General features: G+C 42.5%; 1 protein-coding gene across 1 annotated transcript; it reads left to right on the forward strand.

Annotated features, from left to right (window-relative positions):
- The first annotated feature begins 2,023 nt into the window (after positions 1-2,023).
- On the forward strand, positions 2,024-22,785 carry LOC307017497 (envoplakin-like). Its single transcript, XM_079694845.1, has 22 exons — positions 2,024-2,178; positions 6,970-7,069; positions 7,200-7,354; positions 8,081-8,204; positions 8,294-8,425; positions 9,213-9,254; positions 9,665-9,826; positions 11,043-11,150; positions 11,245-11,340; positions 12,042-12,152; positions 12,827-12,973; positions 14,953-15,107; positions 15,214-15,311; positions 16,427-16,599; positions 16,729-16,907; positions 17,400-17,538; positions 17,870-18,063; positions 18,157-18,307; positions 18,397-18,480; positions 18,577-18,705; positions 18,799-18,891; positions 18,990-22,785. The coding sequence occupies exons 1-22, from the start codon at positions 2,153-2,155 to the stop codon at positions 22,506-22,508; spliced, it is 6,117 nt and encodes a 2,038-aa protein (XP_079550971.1). The 5' UTR covers positions 2,024-2,152; the 3' UTR covers positions 22,509-22,785.

The following is a 22,785-nucleotide window of genomic DNA, read 5'->3' on the forward strand; positions in this document are numbered from 1 at the left end:
GCACTACGAAGCCAGTGCTAAACAGTGAACTGTCAACGGGGGGAGCCCCTCCGGTCATTATAGGCTGATATTCACTCTAAATAGTTTGATCTGTGCTCTCTATAAAGGCCGATCAGGAGAGCTGGATCTGATCGATATGGACATAAACGCGAGTGAAGTGTAACCGGACGCGAGAGAGATCAGATCAGCTGCTGAGTCTGACGGAGACACGCAGCTCTGTATGATCACCTGAAGCTCCGCCCTCTTTTTAGCGAGCTGACCGAACAGCGCAAAATACGTGAAGTGTCATGAACGCAAGAAATCATACCCTCGTGGGGGCGCGCTCATGTGATTGGCTTAGAATGAAGGAGACATCTGATTGGCTATAGATAGAAAAAATTCCAAGTACGAATCGGGTGAGCGTGAGGGGAGTCTAAAAAACCCCACACACGAATGCACAGCGATCCGTGCACAGAAAGCGGTTTGTGTTTGCAGGTGCAGAGTTTTACACGGAAAAAAAATATGTGAGGATCAAAAATACATATGTAAAACTTTTTTCTGTATTTGGATTTTATTTACATGTATATGAAACGGAACACATTTGTGTGTGCATTGAAAAGTGTGGATCATGAAATACAAGTGTGAATCCTTCATGTGTGTATTATGAGGCTGTTCTGACTGAGCCCACATATTTGGAGCTTCGGCCGGAGAATTCACAAGACATGCCACGGGCCACGGTTTGACCATCCGATGAGATGCCACAATCAATTCTGAAGAACCTTCCTCTCGTATGAGGTTTTAACTAGTTTCGCTAAGGGTAATCAACATTCTTCATTAGATAGACTAAACAGCTGAGGACACTGACTCACCTTTGTTGTCGCTTATGGAACGATGTGTTCCAGGTGACAAACTGGTAACAACAACAACAACAACTTGCTAGGGCAGCCCCTCCTTAAGGGAGATAACGGCTGCTCAAGGTTGGTCAGCTGCGTCAGAGGGCGAAGGACGACACTATGGCTAATTATTCCCTAACAAGTAACTAAGTACATTAATTAAAGTACAGTACTTAAGTACCATTTACAGGTACTTGCACTTTGTTAGAGTATTTCCATGCTGTGCTACTCTGTACTTCTACTCCATTTTTAGGTAACATACTAAAAAATATAGCAAATTTTATCATAATTGGGAAATAATTGCAATATAAAAATACAAGAAAACATTTGTTTTGTCAATTGACAAATAGTAAAAAAATCTTTAGTACAATTTAAAAATGTTTTAGCAAACGCTATACTAGTTATACAACACTTGTTCCATTAGAGGAAGAAAGTAAACCGTATCATATACAAATAAAGTGTTGTAGTTTAAATAAAAACAAACATGGGAAATACAATAAAGCAAATAAATAAAGTTTCAGGTTCTTTTCTAACCCTGAACCTGAGACAACTCATTCAATATTACATTAAAGCAGTGGTGGATAAAACTAAATACATCTACTTACTTTGTACTTAAGAAAACACTTGAGGTACTTATTATATTTAATACATAATTATACTACTTTAAGCTGACATACATTTCATTTTGTGCGCAAAGGTACTTGTTAAAGTTACAGCATTCTTTACGAGCTACTTTGCCTATTTGGATTATTACAACCAAATATAATTAAAACTTGATAAAAATCCGAATAAATTATGATATAATATCATATTTATAATTATTATTATTGCATATATATTTTATTATATTTCTTTGAACACTTATTGTAACCTTTTCTCCCCTCTATTCCTCATTCTTTGAATGTTTGAACTTAACGCGCCAGTGAAAGAATTATTAAAAAAATTGATTACGGGTTATATTTCACAATAAGTACTTTTGGTATGACTTTCACTTTCTAACACTGTGGTTTTACCGCTTTAAATGAGTAAAGAGTACTTTTACCCTTCAGTTTAAACAGTGCTATCATTCAGATACTGACCTCCCAGTGGAGGAGGAGCTGCATGACAGCAGCGCAGGAGGATTGTGGGTAAGAACAGGTCCGCCTGCTTTCCTCCGGACACACCTGCAGCGGGGAGGAGCCGACAGGTGGACGAAGTGAACTGAGAGGGGAAAAGAGAGAGGAACACACACACTCTCACACAGACTCTCAGATCACAGCAGACAACGAACAGACCCAGAGATGTCCAGTTCTCTGAAGCTCAGCAAGTAAGTGTGTGTGTGTGTGTGTGTGTGTGCGTGCGTGTGTGTGTGTGTGTGTGTCAGGTTACCTTGTATTGACTCATTCGCTGTTTTCTTTCCTGAAATCTGATTCAAACCGCTTCTTCTTTAACCATGATCTTATTTAAATCAGTGTTTACAAAACTAAGTATACTTACACATTATATATATATTGTTTATTATCATTTGATCACAGTGGCTACCAAGAGGATTAACAAAACAAAACGTATTTATGTTTTATCTATACAGTGGATGCCAAAAGTACACAGAAAACCAATATAAATTAAATATTTTAATGTTTTTTATGACGTTTTTATCATATTAAAAGCTATATTTATTTATTGAATATAATTATTTTTTAATATCAATTTATACGCATTTACGCATCAGTATTTACATTTTTTTAATATATTTTGTATTATTATTTTTATCCCAAAGGATACCAAAAGTATTTCCAAACATTTATTTTACATTTAAAAAATAAATAAAAATGTTATAACAGTGGACACCAACAGTGTTTACAAAACAACAAATATTTACAACAAATAATAAATAGATGAAGATAATTTAGAAAAAATGAAGGAAAAGAGTCAAAAACTGGAAAGGAAAAAAGGGATATCGCGGTACTAAATATACAGTATATATAATATTGCATGCGGAGTGTGAAGCATACATTAGTTTTATTCATTCTTTAAAAGAAAGCATTCAGAGCTCTGGAGAATGAATGAAACGTCTCTCAGTGTTTGCTGTAACAACACCACTGGACATGTTTACGACACCTCACTGGTACGTTTACTGAAGTTCAATGTTGAGATGCTGCTACTTTAACTTAAAGGGGCCCTATTCTGCCTGAAACGCCTCCATTCGACTCCTTTGTTTACTTCCTGAACATAGTGACATCACTATGTAACACTCTTTTATTGGCTATCACTCCAACACATTGTACGTGATGATGAGAAAAATAAAAAGCTTTTTGAATATTAGAGCATGGAGACATGTCCCAGTACAGACACTACGTACTGATATACACCTGAACATCAGCAGGAGAGGACTCTTTAAAGTAGAGACACTACATACTGATATACACCTGAACATCAGCAGGAGAGGACTCTTTAAAGTAGAGACACTACATACTGATATACACCTGAACATCAGCAGGAGAGGACTCTTTAAAGTAGAGACACTACATACTGATATACACCTGAACATCAGCAGGAGAGGACTCTTTAAAGTAGAGACACTACATACTGATATACACCTGAACATCAGCAGGAGAGGACTCTTTAAAGTAGAGACACTACATACTGATATACACCTGAACATCAGCAGGAGAGGACTCTTTAAAGTAGAGACACTACATACTGATATACACCTGAACATCAGCAGGAGAGGACTCTTTAAAGTAGAGATACTACATACTGATATACACCTGAACATCAGCAGGAGAGGACTCTTTAAAGTAGAGACACTACATACTGATATACACCTGAACATCAGCAGGAGAGGACTCTTTAAAGTAGAGGCACTACATACTGATATACACCTGAACATCAGCAGGAGAGGACTCTTTAAAGTAGAGACACTACATACTGATATACACCTGAACATCAGCAGAGAGGACTCTTTAAAGTAGAGACACTACATACTGATATACACCTGAACATCAGCAGAGAGGACTCTTTAAAGTAGAGACACTACATACTGTGCATTTCAATCAGTACTTGTAACCAAGTATTTTAAGGTCATGGTTCTTCTCCCACCTCTGCCCTGCAGTACTTTACCTGATGTTGTACAAGATAAACAGTTCCAGGAGGTTGCACAATTTCCTTTTACTCTGCAAGAGCCACACATTTATAACCGTGTGTCATTTTATACAACATGATCCACGGTGGCCACAGTCACTCCTCTAATCAAACACACACACACACACACACACACACACACACACACACACACACACACACACACACACACACACACACACACTCTGTATACACTTTATCAACTGGATTAAAGTTTTAAACACACACGGAGAGAGAAACCAGAAATTAAAGTCAGTTAATGCGACACCTCTCAGGCAAAGAAACAAATACAGAGAGAGAGAGAAGTCAGACGAGGTGATGAGAAGTTACATTACTGAAGTTAAAGTAGAAATACAACAGTGTACAAGTACTCTGTTACACGTAAAAGTACTGCATTTAAAATCTGGATATATATTCTAATAATCAGATACATGTCGTGGACGAAAAAGAACAATACTGGCTTCTGAAATGCAGTTGAGTGGAAGTATTAAGGGGAAATACTCTAATAAAGTACAAGTATGTGAGAGCTGTGCTTCAGTGTGTACTCTGGTATCTGACAGCGGGTGTGTTTGCAGATAGTTTCTGAAGGCAGAGGGAGTGGCAGGGCAGGTTCTCAGTGTTTGCTTTAATCGGCAGTGAGTCAGTGAACGCATCACCTGATTTACACGTTTCATTTGTTATGTATCGGACAGAAGTGGATGAAGTTGGGTTGACTTTGTGGAGCATTTTAACGTGGCATGCCCTCTATGTCATATAACAGTGTTACCTTCCAGTTAAAGTTAAAACCGGCCAAAATAAACCAACAAAAATAAAGAAATGAATGATAAAGTCGGACACATGTTGGACTTTTGAAGTATCAAAATGTAAACATAGCTTGTCCTAAAAAGTACGTTAGCAATATTTACCAAAAGATCAATTAAAAATAATAACTTTACAAAAATGGCCTCATGTAAATACAGTATTTTAATGTATGTTGAAGTTATTTATGTCGTTGAGCAGGAAATATTTGACAAACTATTTTTCATTCTGGGTTAGTCTGCTGATTGCTCGTTTAGTTTGTAAAATGTCATAAAATCACCAAAACGTAAAACTAGACATTAGTCGCTCTGTCCTGCCACAAAGAATTATATATAAAATAATAATAATTAAAAGGAATGGCAGAAAACCTAGTTTGACGAACTGGAACCGTGGTATATTTGGCATTATGACATGAAAATGAATTTAATAAATGATGAACACAAAGTAAGACATAAAAATGACTTTCTATTTGTTACTATTCATAAAATGTATCTCCGTAAATGTCTACTTTTGTAAATCAGTACATTTAACCTCACAGCTTATTTAATGCTGCTGTGTCTGTTTTATAGCTGCTTGACTTTGTTTGTTTTATTTTAACTGGCCTGGGAGAAGCCTCGTTAAAGTTTCATTTCGAGACAAAGACTCTTCATAGGGTTCTTTGTTATGTCAATTAACTTATTGAGCAATCAACCAATTGTATCACCTCTACACGTCGTTACTGTGATGTCGTTTAGCATCATATTTTGTCAAATCATCATATGTTTTGTATTTCATCATAGAGCCAGTAACAAGTAAGCGATTCAAAGGTACCTGTAAATGCACTGACTAATGGTATAGTCACATTCCTCCAATGGGAGTGACAAAAAGGAAGTCCTGTAAAGGAAAGATAAGACCTGAATGGACAGCATTCCTGGCGCTAATGAGAGAGGAGGGGGGAAACACCCTCTTATTACCCCCCCCCCCTCCCCGCCTTTACACTGTCCTGATACGGGTGTGTCAAAAATAAATAGTTTGCTTTCATATCTCGTTGGCGGAGGAATGACAGAACAAACAGGTCTGAGATGGATGACATGCCAGGGAGGAATTATGTCGAGCAGGTGAAGGAATTCTTCTTTGTTCCAGAGTCCACGCCTGAAACAAGAGCAACAAGTTATGTGATCAAGAGGACATTTCATGCTATGTGGTGTCTCTACTTTAAAGAGTCCTCTGCTGCTGATGTTCAGGTGTATATCAGTATGTAGTGTCTCTACTTTAAAGAGTCCTCTCCTACTGATGTTCAGGTGTATATCAGTATGTAGTATCTCTACTTTAAAGAGTCCTCTCGTGCTGATGTTCAGGTGTATATCAGTATGTAGAGTCTCTACTTTAAAGAGTCCTCTCCTGCTGATGTTCAGGTGTATATCAGTATGTAGTGTCTCTACTTTAAAGAGTCCTCTCCTGCTGATGTTCAGGTGTATATCAGTACGTAGTGTCTCTACTTTAAAGAGTCCTCTCCTGCTGATGTTCAGGTGTATATCAGTATGTAGTGTCTCTACTTTAAAGAGTCCTCCTGCTGATGTTCAGGTGTATATCAGTATGTAGTGTCTCTACTTTAAAGAGTCCTCTCCTGCTGATGTTCAGGTGTATATCAGTATGTAGTGTCTCTACTTTAAAGAGTCCTCTCCTGCTGATGTTCAGGTGTATATCAGTACGTAGTGTCTCTACTTTAAAGAGTCCTCCTGCTGATGTTCAGGTGTATATCAGTATGTAGTGTCTCTACTTTAAAGAGTCCTCTCGTGCTGAATTTAGCTCTTTATTGTTCTCATACTGTCTGTGCTGCAGCACCTCTTTTCAGCCTCTGTCTGAAACCAGAGCCCAGTCTGCTCTGATTGGTTAGCTGGCCGGCTCTGTTGTGATTGGTCAACAACTTAGAGATGTCCCGCCCCTTAGCCTACCATGTACAATGTTTTGGAGTGCCAGCCAATAGGAGTGTGAGGGTTACATAGTGATGTCATTATGTTCAGAAAGCAAACAAAGGAGCCTATAGAACACACTACAGGAAAGGGAGAACCCCAAAAAGCAAAATAAGACCTCTTTAAAAAATATAAATTCTTCTCTAACTTTTCTTCTGTCTTCAGTATTTCTCACATTGCAGTGTTTTGGATGATTGTAACCGTCACCTCTCTGTTCTCGTACCCAGGGCTCAGGCCCAGGACCTGGCTGTGGTGATTTCTCGGATGCAGGAAAATGCCGACCAAGTAGAGAAGAGCATCCTGGCTGCAGAGCATCATCTGGGCGTGGTAAGAGAGAGGTGCCATGTACACCTGCTGGGCACACTTCTTAAAATGGCTAATATTGTCTCATGCAAACTTCCTTGTGATAAAAAAGATAGAATCAGACAAAAACAAAACTCCTTTGATTCCCTCTTAGGACACAGAGCGCGATGAGAAGAAGCTGAAACTGTACCACCAGAGGGAGAACGCTGACACCCTGTCGCAGGCCGAGGGGCTCCTGAAGGACCTCTTCATGGACGTGGACAAAGCCAAGAGGCTGGGGCACCCGCAGGCCCACGAGATCGAGAAGGAGTGAGTTCATACCCAGAAACATGCAGGCAGCGCTGGAGGAAGCACTCTCACCTGTTACTCAAGTACAAGTAGAAATACAAAAAGGAGATGGAGGGAGATGTTTGAGTTTTTTTATCAACAAACAAAAAAACATTTTAAATTGTAAAAATAATTTCGAGCTTCACTAAAAACCATAAATGACTCAAAATTAGTCAAAATAAATTTAAAACATATTTTAATAAGTCTACCAAAAACGAAATGTTATTCAAAATAAATAAATACAAATACTTAAATGGTTATAGATGCCAATTAATTTCTCTAAAACATTATTTAATCGTCTAATTGTTCAGATGTTATTGAATAAACAGTTAGTTTCATTTCTTACACAACATGATATTTGATCATCATATTATTATTTTTCATTCAAAAATATTGCTTATTAAAGTAACTAGTAGCGCTATAGCTGTAGGATGAATTAAGTGAAGTAAAAAGTATTTACCCCTTTTTAAATGTTGTGGATTAGTGAAGTGTTGAACTCACAGTTGAACTTAAGCACAGTACTTCCTTGTGTGTGTACTATTAAATTCCACTGCTGCATGCATGCCAACAGACGCACCTAAAACTCAATGTGTTGCATGCCGTCGAGACTTATAGCCACCTCAAATATTCATTTCCACATTCCCCTTTCTCTACGCTTCTACGCTTCATTGACTGAAATCTCTTTGTCTCTGGTTCCTCCTCCTGCAGCGTGAAAAACCTCCACGATCGCTGGGTGAAGGACTGTTCCATCTACAGGGAGCTGTACTCCCAGGTCAAAACTCTGGATCCCAAACAGAAGATCGACTGGGGGCCTCTGCTGGACGACAAAATGGTCAGTTAATCTTGGGTTTTGTTAACTGAACATCTGCATGACTGGTAAAGGTCACAGGTTGAAAACGGTCCTGTGTCTGTGATTTACAGAGACAGTTAAAGTCAGACGCGTACGGCCCAAAGCTGCCTGACGTGGAGAAGCAGATGGCAGAACATAACATCCTGCACCAGGAGATCGAGGCGTACAAAGACCAGCTGCAGCCCAGCAGCACCAGCTCCAAGGTAACAGCACACAACCAGAGAGGGGCAGACCTCCAGCAAACAGTGTTACATCACAATCAATACATACATATGGCAAAGAAACGTTTATGATACTTTTAGTTCAGCAGGATAATCTCCACATATTAACACCACTTTATGGTTTGTGGAGTAAAAACCTAATGTTGGGTTGAAAAGGAACTACAGCACGGTCACATGACTTCACGTCACCACCGCTAAGCTAAAGGAGGCTAATGTCAGGCTATAATGGAACTACAGCACGGTCACAGGACTTCACATCAGATAAAATGCAGATTCAATTCAGGGTTTAAGACTCATTTCTGCACCGCTCTATTGTCCCTCCAGGCTTCCTTACATTCAAGACAAACCTGGATTTTGGACATTAATAATACTTTCCACACCACTTTAGAGACACTACACTAACCCTCATGATCAGTCAAATGCTCTCTGGACATGTAGTGCCACTGGTTAATATTTTCTAAAATATTTGTAATGGTTTTTGAGCCATGACAAAAAGCCAGCATCAGAGTAGTTGAGACCTGTTTTTATCCTAGGCTAATTACCAGAAAGGCCTTTAGCTAAATACGCGGTAGTTGATCACTTGCGAACTGTAGAGAGGAGTGTTGAGTCAGCCGTTAGTAAGTGTAAAACAGTCACTAAAATATGCTTTGGACAGACAGACACATGCACGCACAACTGCACACAGTATCTCCCCCCCGGCTAATAATAACACATACATATTACTTCAGGATGAATCATTCACCTGTGTCTTCTTCTTCTTTCTTCTCAGGAGCAGTACGCCGCCCTCAAGGACAAATATGACAAACTTTGTGTGAGTTTTTTTCCACTGTGAGGCTTTGAAGTGTGTTTGAGTTGAGCTAAGTTCAGAGGGATGTGTGTATGTAATGCATGCTGTGTGTTGGGGTTCAGCAGATGTCGCAGAAATACTCACAATGCTAGAGGCCGGTTTCATAATCATATATATTACGTTTTTTGTCATCTGATAGGGTTCCAGAAGGAATCGAAATGTAATCGAAATCTCAATATTGATTACTGCACTTTCTAATATAATAGTATAAGAGTCTTTGAATATCAGAGGAACCTTTGGATGTGTTGATATACAACTAACTTACATCCACTTGCTTCTAGTTTTGAGTCTCTTGTAATCCATGCAGTATGCCTCTAAGCTTTAACGGACACCACACTGTATGGTAAACACTTTTTCCCCCTCTGGTTGTACAGGAGTTGTCTCAGCAGCGGCGCGCTCACCTGGCCTCGCTGTATGAGTACGTGCAAAGCTGCAGGAAGGAGCTGAGCTACCTGTCGGGGCAGCAGGAGAGGATCCTGCAGAGAGACTGGAGCGACCGCATGGTGGACGCCCCCAGTGTCCGCATGGAGTACGAGGTGAGCGGGGGGGGGGGAGTCTTTAGCCGCTTTCACACCAAGTACTTAGCCGGTACTTGTCCCCGGTATTTAGTCCCCCCAAACTCTTTAGTCCCTCGAACTGTCCTAGTAGATCGCGTCCTCACCGGAATAACTCTCTGAGGGAGGATTAGGCAAATGAAGCCGCTGACGTCACTTCTTCTTCTTCTGCTTTGGGTTCACAAAACTTTTCGGAGTTTTACGGGGCGCGGTTTGCAATTTGCCGAGACAATCAGAATTTGTTTGTGTGGCCGACACACCCACGAACCATTTAATCCCAAGGAAAGTGCCACCTCTCTAGCAGGGACTATCTGGGGGTGAAAAGGTTTGCACGAACTAGGGACTAGGCCCAGATCCTTCTTGGTGTGAAACCAAATCCACCCCCCCTATCGGCCTAGTTCGGGGGGAGAAGTACTCCGGTGTGAAAGCGCCTATTACGGGAGATTTTACCATGTTTACAGTTTTAAAAAAAAAAATGTTTACAGTTTACCATGAATCATAATGCCGGTTACACCAGCTCTGGATCCAACAGGTGTAACTGGTGCTGCTGGCTGAATGAGTCAAATGAGGCTCATTTAAAAAAGACAATGGATTATTGCAGAAAACAACTCTGTGTCAAACAAACGTTTATGACACTTACACGTTTAGTTCAGCAGGATAATCTCCACATTTTAGCACCACTTTATGAAGTAAAGAGCAAGTGTTTGGCTGTAAAGGAACTACAGCACGGTCACATGACTTCACTTCACCACCGCTAAGCTAAAGGTGGCTAACGTTAAGCTATAAAGGAACTACAGCACGGTCACATGACTTCACGTCACCACCGCTAAGCTAAAGGTGGCTAATGTTGGGCTATAAAGGAACTACAGCACGGTCACATGACTTCACGTCACCACCGCTAAGCTAAAGGTGGCTAATGTTGGGCTATAAAGGAACTACAGCACGGTCACATGACTTCACGTCACCACCGCTAAGCTAAAGGAGGCTAATATTGGGCTATAAAGGAACTACAGCACGGTCACATGACTTCACGTCACCACCGCTAAGCTAAAGGAGGCTAATGTTGGGCGTGATGACGTTTAGTCGTCTCATTTAGACACTTGTTAGCAACTGCTGTTTTTAAATTCTCCAGTGGGGTATTTACTGACATATTTGATGTAGTAGAGGTTGTAATCATGTCTTCTATTGTCTTTTTCAGAAATTCAAAACCAGCGGTCTGCTATCTCATGAGAAGGAGATCAACAAACTGCAGGGGGAAGGAGAACGACTCGTTGAGAAGAAACATCCTGCCAGCTCCACCATTAAGGTACAGCTGTCACCTAGATCAATGTGATGGGTCAAATATGATGAATGATTATAACAAATGTAATATACTAAACTGAGGCATTTGTATTGCTCAGGCTCACAGAGACGCTGTGCAGTCAGGGTGGCAGGCCTTCCTCAACCTGTGTCTGGCTCAGGAAATACACCTGGACAACATCGAAGACTACAAGAAGGTAGAGAGCCTAAAAAACAATGATTATGTTTCATGAAACGGAAAAACTCCAAGTAAAGTACAGCACCTGAGAACAAAACCCTCTCTCCTTTCCTCCGTACCCAAATCTCTAAAAACGGGGGAACAACGGAGCTGATCCAGATTTGCGTCCGATATGACGTAATATCTGAAATGTGGACCCACGGCCCAATCAGAAACGTTGCTATCAGAAACAATGCCCGACATGTTTTGGACATAATATGGTCGGTGTTTACATTAGCATCGCTAACACTCAGAGCTAACCTGTACTGGAGAGCATGTGTGTGAAGAAGCAGGAAGTAAAAAGGAACTCACCTTGTGGTATAACCGGCAAGAGAGAAAGCCTTTGAGCTCCATACCGTTTCAGAAAGAATCCTCGATGTGGTTTGGAACATGATATGGCGTTTAATCACGGCAGCATTTAGCTGTATCTCGTAGAAATCTGGGCAGGCATTAGCTCCGCCTCCTCCTCTTATTTTTCTTTTAAAGCTAAGGACCCAGTATCAGCCCTTTTCTAACAAGGCTGGAATACAGGGATGTCTAAAATGCATGATCTGTTTGGTATTTTGAGCAAAACACATCATAGACATGTTTTTTACATATTTGTATATATCTGAGACCCATAATATATGCCTAAAAATAGCATGATAGGAGACCTTTAAGTGAATATATTTTGTGTCACAGTTCCAGCTGGAGGCAGAGACGCTGTCCGAGTCTCTGGAGAGGCTCAACTCCAATCTGGACCCGAAGGCTCTCACAGGGAAGAGCAACCCAGAGGTCCTGATGGCTCTGGAGGTAACACCGCTACTATATTCTTTTATGTTAAGAAATTAGGAACATTAATTGTCAACATCTAACCGAAGGGTCATTTGTTATGTTTGTGTTGTATACCTCACCCATTCCTTCCATCTGTCCTCAAAGATATGAACTAAATGTCTAATCCTCAGTGTTTTTGTTTCCGTTCCACATATTTTGTTTACAAGACTCTTTCATTTAGAGTTTTCCCTTCAACAGTGTTTTTATTTGTTAGAAAGATATCACTGGTCCCCGGCTTGAGCTTGAATCTCAGGATCCATGTATCTGTGATCCTCTCCAGAATGGAAGTAGTCATCACATACAGAGCATCGACTAGTTCCTGAACAGTGTCCTTCACATGCTGATATCCAAGAGAGGGAGTTCCACAGTCACAAGATGGAGGAATAGAAAGCAGTATTCAATGTTTACTTCAGATTAGCTCCACGTCAGAAATGAGCATGCTTGTCATATGTCTCTCTCCATAGAGGCTGAATCATCATGTTAATCACATAGCTATCATATGCCTCAAACAGTCCTGATGCTCTTCTAGGTAATCACACATCCTGTCATGTTCACAGCTGCAGTTGGGATACCTTTGTGATCATGTGACTCTCAGGTTGGAAGAGGACATTCAGGATTTTCCCAACACTATTCTAACACAATGTTTCCTGCAGGGCGATGAGCCGGCGGTCCGGAGGAACGATCAGCGTCTCTCTGACCTCAGAGAGCTCAGCAACGGCATCTTTCCTCTGAAGCTCCGTCGGACCCTCCCCACCAAACCCACCTCCGTCGTGGCCCTCTGTGACTGGGCTGATAAAGATGTAAGATACGTTTCAGTGCTTTACAGACTTTAATATAAAAAAAAACAGGGTTTCCTATGACAGGAGAGGCCTGTATTTCTGTTCAAAAGTCAAAATCAGAATCAGAAATCCTAATTTAATAATCCAAGAAGTGCACACCCATGCCACAACAAGTTATTAGGAGCATCATTGAATCTGACATTTTTACCAAGACAAGATACACGGAGCATTTCACTTAGCATCTAAAACCCTGAAGATGTTCAGATCACTGTTCAAGACGTACATTATATATATTATATGTTCTTCTTATCTTAATTGTATCTTCCTCTTTAATACACTGCCTGTGTTTTAACATGTTCTTTTTTGTTTTGTTTTGATTGTTCTGTTTTTTTATTATTACGATTTCCGATTATGTTGCATGTTTTTATTTGACTGTATTTACTTGTTTAAAATGAAATGTGTGTTTAGGGTGACTTCAAGGGTGTAACTTTGGTTTGAGAAGTGGGGGGGACACAAAACAGGGGGTCCTCCGCAATGAAACATTGTTCTCGATTTAATTCCACTTCCTGCCTTTCTACAAATATATTAGGGACTATAGTGTTAACTAATCCAAGAGAAATGTTTAGTGTAATGAGTGTGCACACTTATCTAGTATCCTCTCCATGTGAGCCTGTTTTATTTGTGATGACCTCACATCCTCTGGGGGGGGGGGCTTCTAATCTCTGTTAGCTCCGAGCTAGCACCAGATGCTAACAACAACCCCCGTAACTCTCTCTCTCTCTCTCTGTGTCTGTGTCTCTCTCTCTCTGTGTCTCTCTCTCTCTCTGTGTGTCTCTCTCTCTCTCTCTCTCTCTCTGTGTCTCTCTCTCTCTCTCTCTGTGTCTCTCTCTCTCTCTGTGTCTCTCTGTTTTTCTCTCTCTCTGTGTCTCTCTCTCTCTGTGTCTCTCTCTCTCTGTGTGTCTCTCTCTCTCTCTGTGTCTCTCTCTCTGTCTCTCTCTGTGTGTGTCTCTCTCTCTCTCTCTGTGTCTCTCTCTCTGTCTCTCTCTGTCTCTGTCTCTCTCTCTGTCTCTCTCTGTGTCTCTCTCTGTGTCTCTCTGTCTCTCTCTCTCTCTCTCTCTCTCTGTCTCTCTCTCTGTCTCTCTCTGTCTCTCTCTGTCTCTCTCTGTGTCTCTCTCTGTGTCTCTCTGTCTCTCTCTCTCTCTCTCTCTCTCTGTCTCTCTCTCTGTCTCTCTCTGTCTCTCTCTGTCTCTCTCTCTCTCTCTCTCTCTCTGTCTCTCTCTGTCTCTCTCTGTCTCTCTCTGTCTCTCTCTCTCTCTCTTTCTATCTCTCTCTCACACAAAATGCGCTCGTGCCACACACACACAGACGCTCCTCCGTGAAGATGACCCCTTAAGTAAAAAATAATAATAAACACATTTGAAAAGTGGGGGGACACAAACAGGATTTTGAAAAGTGGGGGGGACATGTCCCCCCTGTCCCCAGTGGAAATTACGCCCATGGGTGACTTACAAAATCTGTCCAGGGACTACAGATGAGAAATAGCCTCTTGGCTGAATTAATGTGCACTGTCCCTTTTTAAATAAATAATAATAGGATAATACTTTATTGTTGGATCAAGTCTGACATTTTTCTCCAAGACAAGATATAAGGAACATTTAACTTAGTATTAAAATCACTGAAGACAATAATAATAATAATAATAATAATAATAATAATAATACATTTGATTTAAGGCACCTTTCATGACACCCAAGGACACCGTACAATTAGTTAAATACTCTAAGAGGTAAAAGCAACTGAACATGATCAAAACAGAAACATACCATCATGGAGAGGACAATTAAAGTGGACACAAATGATAGGGACAGGTTGTTCAGGGGAAACAGATGATAGGGGGCACGACAGTGAGTAGGCTGATCGGAACAACATCTTCAAGACCCTCTAACGTACCTTGTATATTCTTCTTATCTTCATTTTATCTTCTTCTACGTGTGCTTCAGGACACAGTGAGGCGTGGAGAGACTCTAACCCTAAAGTCCAACTCTGATAATAAGAACTGGGTGCTCCAGGGCAGCAGTGGGAAGACCAGGACCCTCCCAGGGACATGCTTTATGGTCCCCCCCCCTGACGCCGAGGCCCTGGAGAAAGTCAAAAGGTACAGAGTGCAAACACACACCCTAGGTTTTCTCTACGTCCTTTTATTATGTGATGACAACAAATCCTGTGATGTATTTTTAATGAAACATGATGTGTGTGTTCAGTCTGGATAAAGCGCTGAGGGATCTGAAGAGCCGTAGATCTGTGCACATGTCCTCCCTGAAGAACCCCACTGTGGATGTGGTCCGCCCTCAGAAAGCAGGTGAGAAGAAAGACATCATAACAGGATCTCCTTTATTTGTTTCTCCTGAATATAAAGTCCTATGCACACACCAAGAAGTGACAAATAAACATGGAAGGAGAGTCTCCACATATTAACAACCCCTTAATGTGTTATAAAAAAGCTAACGTTACAGCACGGTCACATGACTTCACGTCACCACCGCTAAGCTAAAGGCGGCTAATGTTGGGCTATAAAGGAACTACAGCACGGTCACATGACTTCACGTCACCACCGCTAAGCTAAAGGCGGCTAATGTTGGGCTATAAAGGAACTACAGCACTGTCACATGACTTCACGTCACCACCGCTAAGCTAAAGGTGGCTAATGTTGGGCTATAAAGGAACTACAGCACTGTCACATGACTTCACGTCACCACCGCTAAGCTAAAGGTGGCTAATGTTGGGCTATAAAGGAACTACAGCACTGTCACATGACTTCACGTCACCACCGCTAAGCTAAAGGTGGCTAATGTTGGGCTATAAAGGAACTACAGCACTGTCACATGACTTCACGTCACCACCGCTAAGCTAAAGGTGGCTAATGTTGGGCTATAAGGGAACTACAGCACGGTCACATGACTTCACGTCACCACCGCTAAGCTAAAGGTGGCTAATGTTGGGCTATAAGGGAACTACAGCACTGTCACATGACTTCACGTCACCACCGCTAAGCTAAAGGTGGCTAATGTTGGGCTATAAAGGAACTACAGCACGGTCACATGACTTCACGTCACCACCGCTAAGCTAAAGGTGGCTAATGTTGGGCTATAAAGGAACTACAGCAAGGTCACATGACTTCACGTCACCACCGCTAAGCTAAAGGAGGCTAATGTTGGCCGTGATGATGTTTAGTCGTCTCATTTAGACACTTGTTAGCAACCAAAAACACATTAAAATTGCATTCCCGCAACCCGTTTCTTTGCAATATATTATTACATAAAAGTATTTAATGACCAAAACAACACGTCGAAAAAATATATTTACAAAGGAAAATGAATCGCCAGGAGAAACAGGCCCTTGGTGTGTAAATGCCTAGTCTTTATGAAAGAGTCTTGCAGTTTTCATTGTATAGTTTTTGTCATTTCTCCTCCTCAGTCGCTGTTCAAAGTGCTCCCGAGGATCCACGAGCTGCACAGCTGGCCAGTGAAATGGACAAGATCGACAAAGCCCTGCAGCGGAACGAGAAAGAAGTCCTGAATCGCCTCAGATCCCCGCTGGACAACCGCAACCCGACTCAGGACCTGAACAAACGCCTGCAAGAGCACGAGGTGAAATATAGGCTGAAGTTCATTATCTAATCCATGTTTTGTCTTTATGTGTATGTGTAAGTTCACCTCCACACTCAACCTGTCTACTTTGATGCCATCATTAACGCCATTGAACTTTGGCCTTTTCAGAAATCTGCTCTGGCTGTGAGGAAGCTGGAGTCGGAGAAGAATGCTCTGCAGAGAGAGATGGAGCCCATTCTGGCCAAGAAGCCTCTCGGACCCACCGCCTCCTCCCTGCCCCTCAAAATCAGCGCCGCCAACAACAAGATCGAGGACATCAACAACTTCATCGATCTCTATAAAAAAAAGTAAGAAAGAACTTCTCCTTTATATAATTTCTATCTTTTGGAAGTGTTCGAAAGATCTCCCTGGTCCCCAGCTTGAGCTTGAATCTCAGGATCCATGTATCTGTGATCCTCTCCAGAATGGAAGGAGTCATCACATACAGAGCATCAAGTAGTTCCTGAACAGTGTCCTTCACATGCTGATATCCAAGAGAGGGAGTTACACAGTCACAAGATGGAGGAATAGAAAGCAGTATTCAATGTTTACTTCAGATTAGCTCCACGTCAGAGATGATCATGCTTGTCATATGTCTCTCTCCATAGAGGCTGAATCATCATGTTAATCACATAGCTATCATATGCCTCAAACAGTCCTGATGCTCTTCTAGGTAATCACACATCCTGTCATGTTCACAGCTACAGTTGGGATACCTTTGTTACTATGTTACTCTGATATTGGAAGAGGACATTCAGTGTTTTCCTAACAGGAAGTTGTGTTTCTCTCCTCTCTACCAGGGCCACAGCCTCCATGTTCCTGGAGAAGCAGAAGCTGAATGTGGAAGGCATGGTGTCTGGGTTCGAGGAGAAATTAGCCAAAGAAGGCGCCATCTATGATCAACCGAACGCCCTCCCGAGTCGCAACCAGCAGCTGCAGGTGTGGTACTTCTAAAAAGTCAAAGATTTAACTTTTTAGTTGTTGTTATAATTACAAAAACATTACAACCATGTAACAAAAGGCCAATAAGGCAATACAAAATACAAATAAAAGAAAAGGGATATGTCTCCATGTTATTATATTCTCGAAGATACATGTATCTATTGTTCCAGTCAAATGTCTTTGCTTTGAGTCTTCCCACTTTCTGTTGAGTTGTGTTTCTTGCAATCTCCGTTTTTCCATCAAAAAGATTTCTTCCATAATTGTTAAAGATTTAACAATTTCAGGTGCAAACAAGTTCGTAACCTGTCTTTATCCTTATGCCGAACAGCTTCTGCGTCAGGACGTCACCGCCAAGAAGGATGAGGTGACTAAACTAGGCAGAGACTTGGACCTGACGGAGCAGTCCTGCAGCTCTTTGCAGCGGACATTCAATGAATACTGTCCGGACATCCGCCGCCAGGAGAATGAGGTGAAACAGCTGAAGAACCGCTACACGTCTGTCAATAATCAGCTCCAGGAAAGGTGAGTCAAACTAAATGCAAGCTGTAACTGTGTTTGTGGTTTTTTGAATCCCGACTTGTTGAACAATGGACTGTTTTTCATATTTCTCTCTAGGTCTGCCCTCTTAAAGCAATCAACCAATAAAAACCAAGATTTCCAGAATGCTGTTCAGGGACTGGATTTCTTCTTGCTCAATTTGCCCAATAACGCCATCAAACCTACAGACGATGTGAAGCAAATAACAACCAAACAAAACTCTCAAAGGGTGAGTGGGAAGTATTTCTTTAAATACATTCAAATGTGTCCAAATTCTAAATACAATCTAACTCAAGTCTCTGTGTATTTCTTGTTTAGAAAGTAGTTGAGGACATCAAGAAGAAATCCGATGATCTGGACCGAGTCAAGTATCTGTCCCGAGATCTGCAGAGCGTCCTGAATGTGAGTTCAGACAATATCAATATTCTTATTTACAGTGAATTAAGCACGCACTTCCTTTTACTTAATCCTTAAATCCATAAATGCATTTGCTTTCAGGAGTATGACGCTAAGTTGAACACTTACCGTGGCACTCTGAATGAGGAGGATGAGGATGATGTTGACTATGAGGAACCAGTCCCAAAGTTGCGTCAAACTTCAACCATGGCTAAGGCTGTACAGAGAAAGGTACACTTAAAGACTCATGACAAATCTCTACCTTTTCAATAAAAATGTTCCCTCCGTCACCTTCAACTTCGCATCTTGCTTTGCTTTCTGCAGGAAAAAAATCTACTGAACCTGTTCTCCGAGGTGTCTGCAGGAAACGAGCAGATACTCCACCAGTTGGGGACAACAAAACACATCAAGGCCAGGGTACGATATTATGACATCAAAATACATCACTCAAGTAATAATTATTCCCATTGTTACGTGCCCAAAATAATTACATGTATCTTTTTATTCATGTGCAGAATGAACAGAAAGTCAGTCAGGTGGTGGTCCATCAGCAGATGCAGCTAAAAAGCGACAGGAAGGACCTGGAGGCAAGTGATAGTCTGAAAAAGGAATTAAGTGAGGAGGTAGCCAGACGCTTGCATGCTGAAAGAGACCTGGAAACATACCGAATGAGGTTTGTGTCTCTTAAGAGTAGGAGAGGAGTGGAGAGGTTGGAGGAGAAGGAGGTGGTGGAATACTACCATGACCCGAAACTGGAGTTGGAACTCCAGTCACTGAAAAGTCGGATCCAGGATGAGTCTTTGAAGAGGACCAGAACCCGTTCGGAGATCGAAATTATCAACGTGACGATCCACAAACTGGAAACACAGCTGATCACAGTCGAACCCAGACTGTTGACCAAGGTAATGACGGAGTATGAGAGAGACCCCCAGCTTGACAAAGACGCCGTCAGGATGAGAGAAGAGATAGAGAGGATAAGGCTGATGCTCCAAACGAGAGATACTGAGAAAATCCAAGTGAAAACCGAGCTCACGGTGTTGTCTCAGCAGAAACAAAGAACCAGGTCGAAGATCGTGAAGAAGGAAGTGGTGAGGCTTGAGAAGGATCCACAGATGCTGAAATCTGTTCTCACGTTCCAGACTAATATCTCAGAGGAGGATTTCAGGTCCGAGTCGCTCAACACTAGCATCTTTAGCACAAGGAGCCAGATCAACACATTGGAGAGGGTCATTCCCACCATCCAACCTAAGATAGTCACCAAGGTGGTAAAGCAAGTACAGCAAGATCCAAAATCGCTGGAAGAGTCAAAGAAGCTGCGAATTGCCTTGGAGGAGGAGAAGAATGAGAATGTTATCTTGTTGAAGGACCTGACCACCATGCTGATATGTTACGGTGAGCTGGAAAAGCTCAGACCGAAAGTTGAGGTCAAGGAGATCATCAATGAGATCTACAGAGTTGATCCTGAGACAGAAATCGAGTTGGTGCGCCTGAAGAAAGAACTTCAGGACTCTGTCCGTAACCGCACGAACCTGGAGTACGAAAGCAAGACATTGATTACGACTCTGACCACCCTGCGCTCTCAGAAACCCAAGATAGAGTACAAGGAGGTGACCCAGGAAGTGATCAAAGAAGAGAAGAGCCCAGAGGTTACCAGGGAATTGCAAAGGCTGAACAACCAAGCTTCCCGTCTGCTAGTCAACTACGAGACCACCATCGAGCTGCTGACCCGACTCCGCAGGGACAGAGATGAGCTGAAGGTGGAAAAGTCCAAAGTGGAGACAAAGCTTGTCACGAAAGAGCTCATCAAATATGAGAATGATCCTCTCCTTGAAAAAGAGGCTGACAGACTCCGGAGGAATGTCAGAGAAGAGATCCAACAACGCCGCAGTGTGGAGGAGTTGCTCTTTGAGATCCAGAACCAGTACATCCTCCTCGAAAGGCAGAAGCCCGAGGAGACGATCGTCATGCAAGAAGTGGTGCGTCTTCAGAAGGACCCCAAGCAGCTAGTGGAGCATGACAAGTTGAACAAGAACCTAGACGACGAATTGAAAGCCCGCAGAAAGCTTGATATAGAGGTCAGACAGCTTAGAGCGCTGATTCAAGACAAAGAGAGAACCCTGGCTCAGATGGACGAACGCCAGAAGAAGATTAAAGTGGAGTCCGAGCTCAGGCAGATCAAGTCTCGTATTCTTGAACTGGAAAACGCTCCGCCGCCCGTTGAGGAAAGGATCATCATCGAGGAGATCCTGAAAGTGGAGCGGGATCCTAAGCTGGAAAGACTTACTGATGATATACGCGCCGACAAGGAGACCGAGGCCAACCATATCAGTCGTATTGAGAGAGAAATCCGCAACCTGAGGTTAAAGTTGGAAATTCTGCAAAAGGAGAAAACCATAGAGAAGGTGGTTTACAGAGAGGTTGTTCGCGTAGAGAAAGACCCGGCGTTGGAGGCTGAAAGGGAACACATGAGAGACCTCGTAACGCAGGAGAGAAATCTGAGGCGTGACCAGGAAGACGACACCCAGAACCTCCACATCAGAATTACTCACCTGCATACGTCGCACTCCGTGACTTCTGAGGAAGAAACCAGTCTCGTCATCATCAAAGATACCATGCAGAGAGAGAAGGAGGATCTCCTCAGACAGCTCAAAATGCTAGAGGCTCAAAGAAATACCATCACCATGACCTTCCAGCAACAGTCCAAGATGATCAGTGAGAGAAACATGATGTCCAAGCAGAGGAGTCTGAGGTCATCCTCTGACCTAGGACGGCTGGAGAAAGAAATCCTCAACGAGAAGGACAAAATACACCAGAGAGACATACTTATCATCGAGTTGCAGAGCAGTGTCCAGAGAGAGGACCACTCTGAAACTCACACACGGGAGACAAACCTCTCAACGAAGATCACCATCCTGGATCCAGAGACCGGTAAAAACCTGTCTCCCTATGATGCCTATGCCCAGGGGCTGATTGATCGCAAACACTACATCCAGCTGTCTGAGTTGGAATGCGATTGGGAGGAAATCACTTCAACTGGTCCAGATGGCAACACAACAATCCTGCAGGATCGCAAAAGTGGAAAGCAGTACTCCATCAATGAGGCTCTGAAGGACGGTCGCTTGACCCAGTACGACATGTCCTGCTACAGGGAAGGGAAAATGTCCATTACTGAGTTTTCCCTCCTTGTCGCAGGGGAACCCAGCATGCCCGTCTTTCCTCCAGTCATCCATTCAGCCCAACGATCACCCATCAGAACCACCTCACCCTCTCCTTTGAGCTACATGCCAAGCTCCCTGAGGTCCTCCTTCCCCAGCCTCAACACTCAATACAACAGCTCACCTCAACTCAACATTCGCAAAAGTGGCAGTCTGAGCAACCTCACTTCCACAGCAGGTGATGAGTATTTCCCCATCTCCGGCATTTTAGACACCACCACTGACAGCCGCATGTCCGTGAGAAGTGCCCTGACCCGCAAACTCATTGATGCCGACACAGCTCTGAAGCTGCTGGAGGCCCAAGCAGCCTCCGGGGGAATCGTTGATCTCGCCATAAAGGACAAACTATCCGTCCACAAAGCAGCTGAACGTGGGCTCATTGACTCGAGTGACATGCACAAGCTTCTGAATGCCCAAAAGGCCTTCACAGGAGTCGAAGACCCCATGACCAAGGACCGTCTCGCAGTGGGACCCGCCGCAAGTAAAGGGTATATTCCACATGAAAATGCCAGGAGGTATATGGAGGCACAGTACCTCACCGGTGGGTTTGTGGATCCCTCGAAAGCAGGCCGCCTATCTGTCAAAGAAGCTCTCGCCACTAATATTATCGACAGCAAAACAGCTGATGAGCTACAAGATGAGACCACCTACAAGAAAGAGTTGGTGGACCCCATCACGAAAGAGAAGATGTCATACAAGCAGGCGATGGATCGGTGTAAGATAGACAACCACACAGGGCTCCTGCTGCTTCCTGCCGCTTCTACTGATGCCACGGACGCCCCGTCTTACTCTAACTACCGCTTCAGATTCAACAAATAATAGATGTGAAGTTTAAGATGTTTTATTTGTTGCAGCTACTGGTGCTAGAGGGTGTGTGATATGGCTAACTGATCCACGTAAAGATAAATATGAATATGTGTGTACACTGGGAGGGAAAAACGACATATTTGGTGAAATTCTCTTTTCAGTGCTTTTTTGTTTGGTCTGCTGTATACATGAGGGTACTGTTTGTTTTATATGGTAAATTGTTTTTCGGCACTCTCAAGCTGCTATATCCTATGTAAGTGTTCATTAAACTCCAAAAGCCTCACATTCA

Source organism: Notothenia rossii, assembly GCF_949606895.1.
Source record: "Notothenia rossii genome assembly, contig: SUPER_8_unloc_1, whole genome shotgun sequence".
NCBI classification, from domain to species: Eukaryota; Metazoa; Chordata; class Actinopteri; order Perciformes; family Nototheniidae; genus Notothenia; species Notothenia rossii.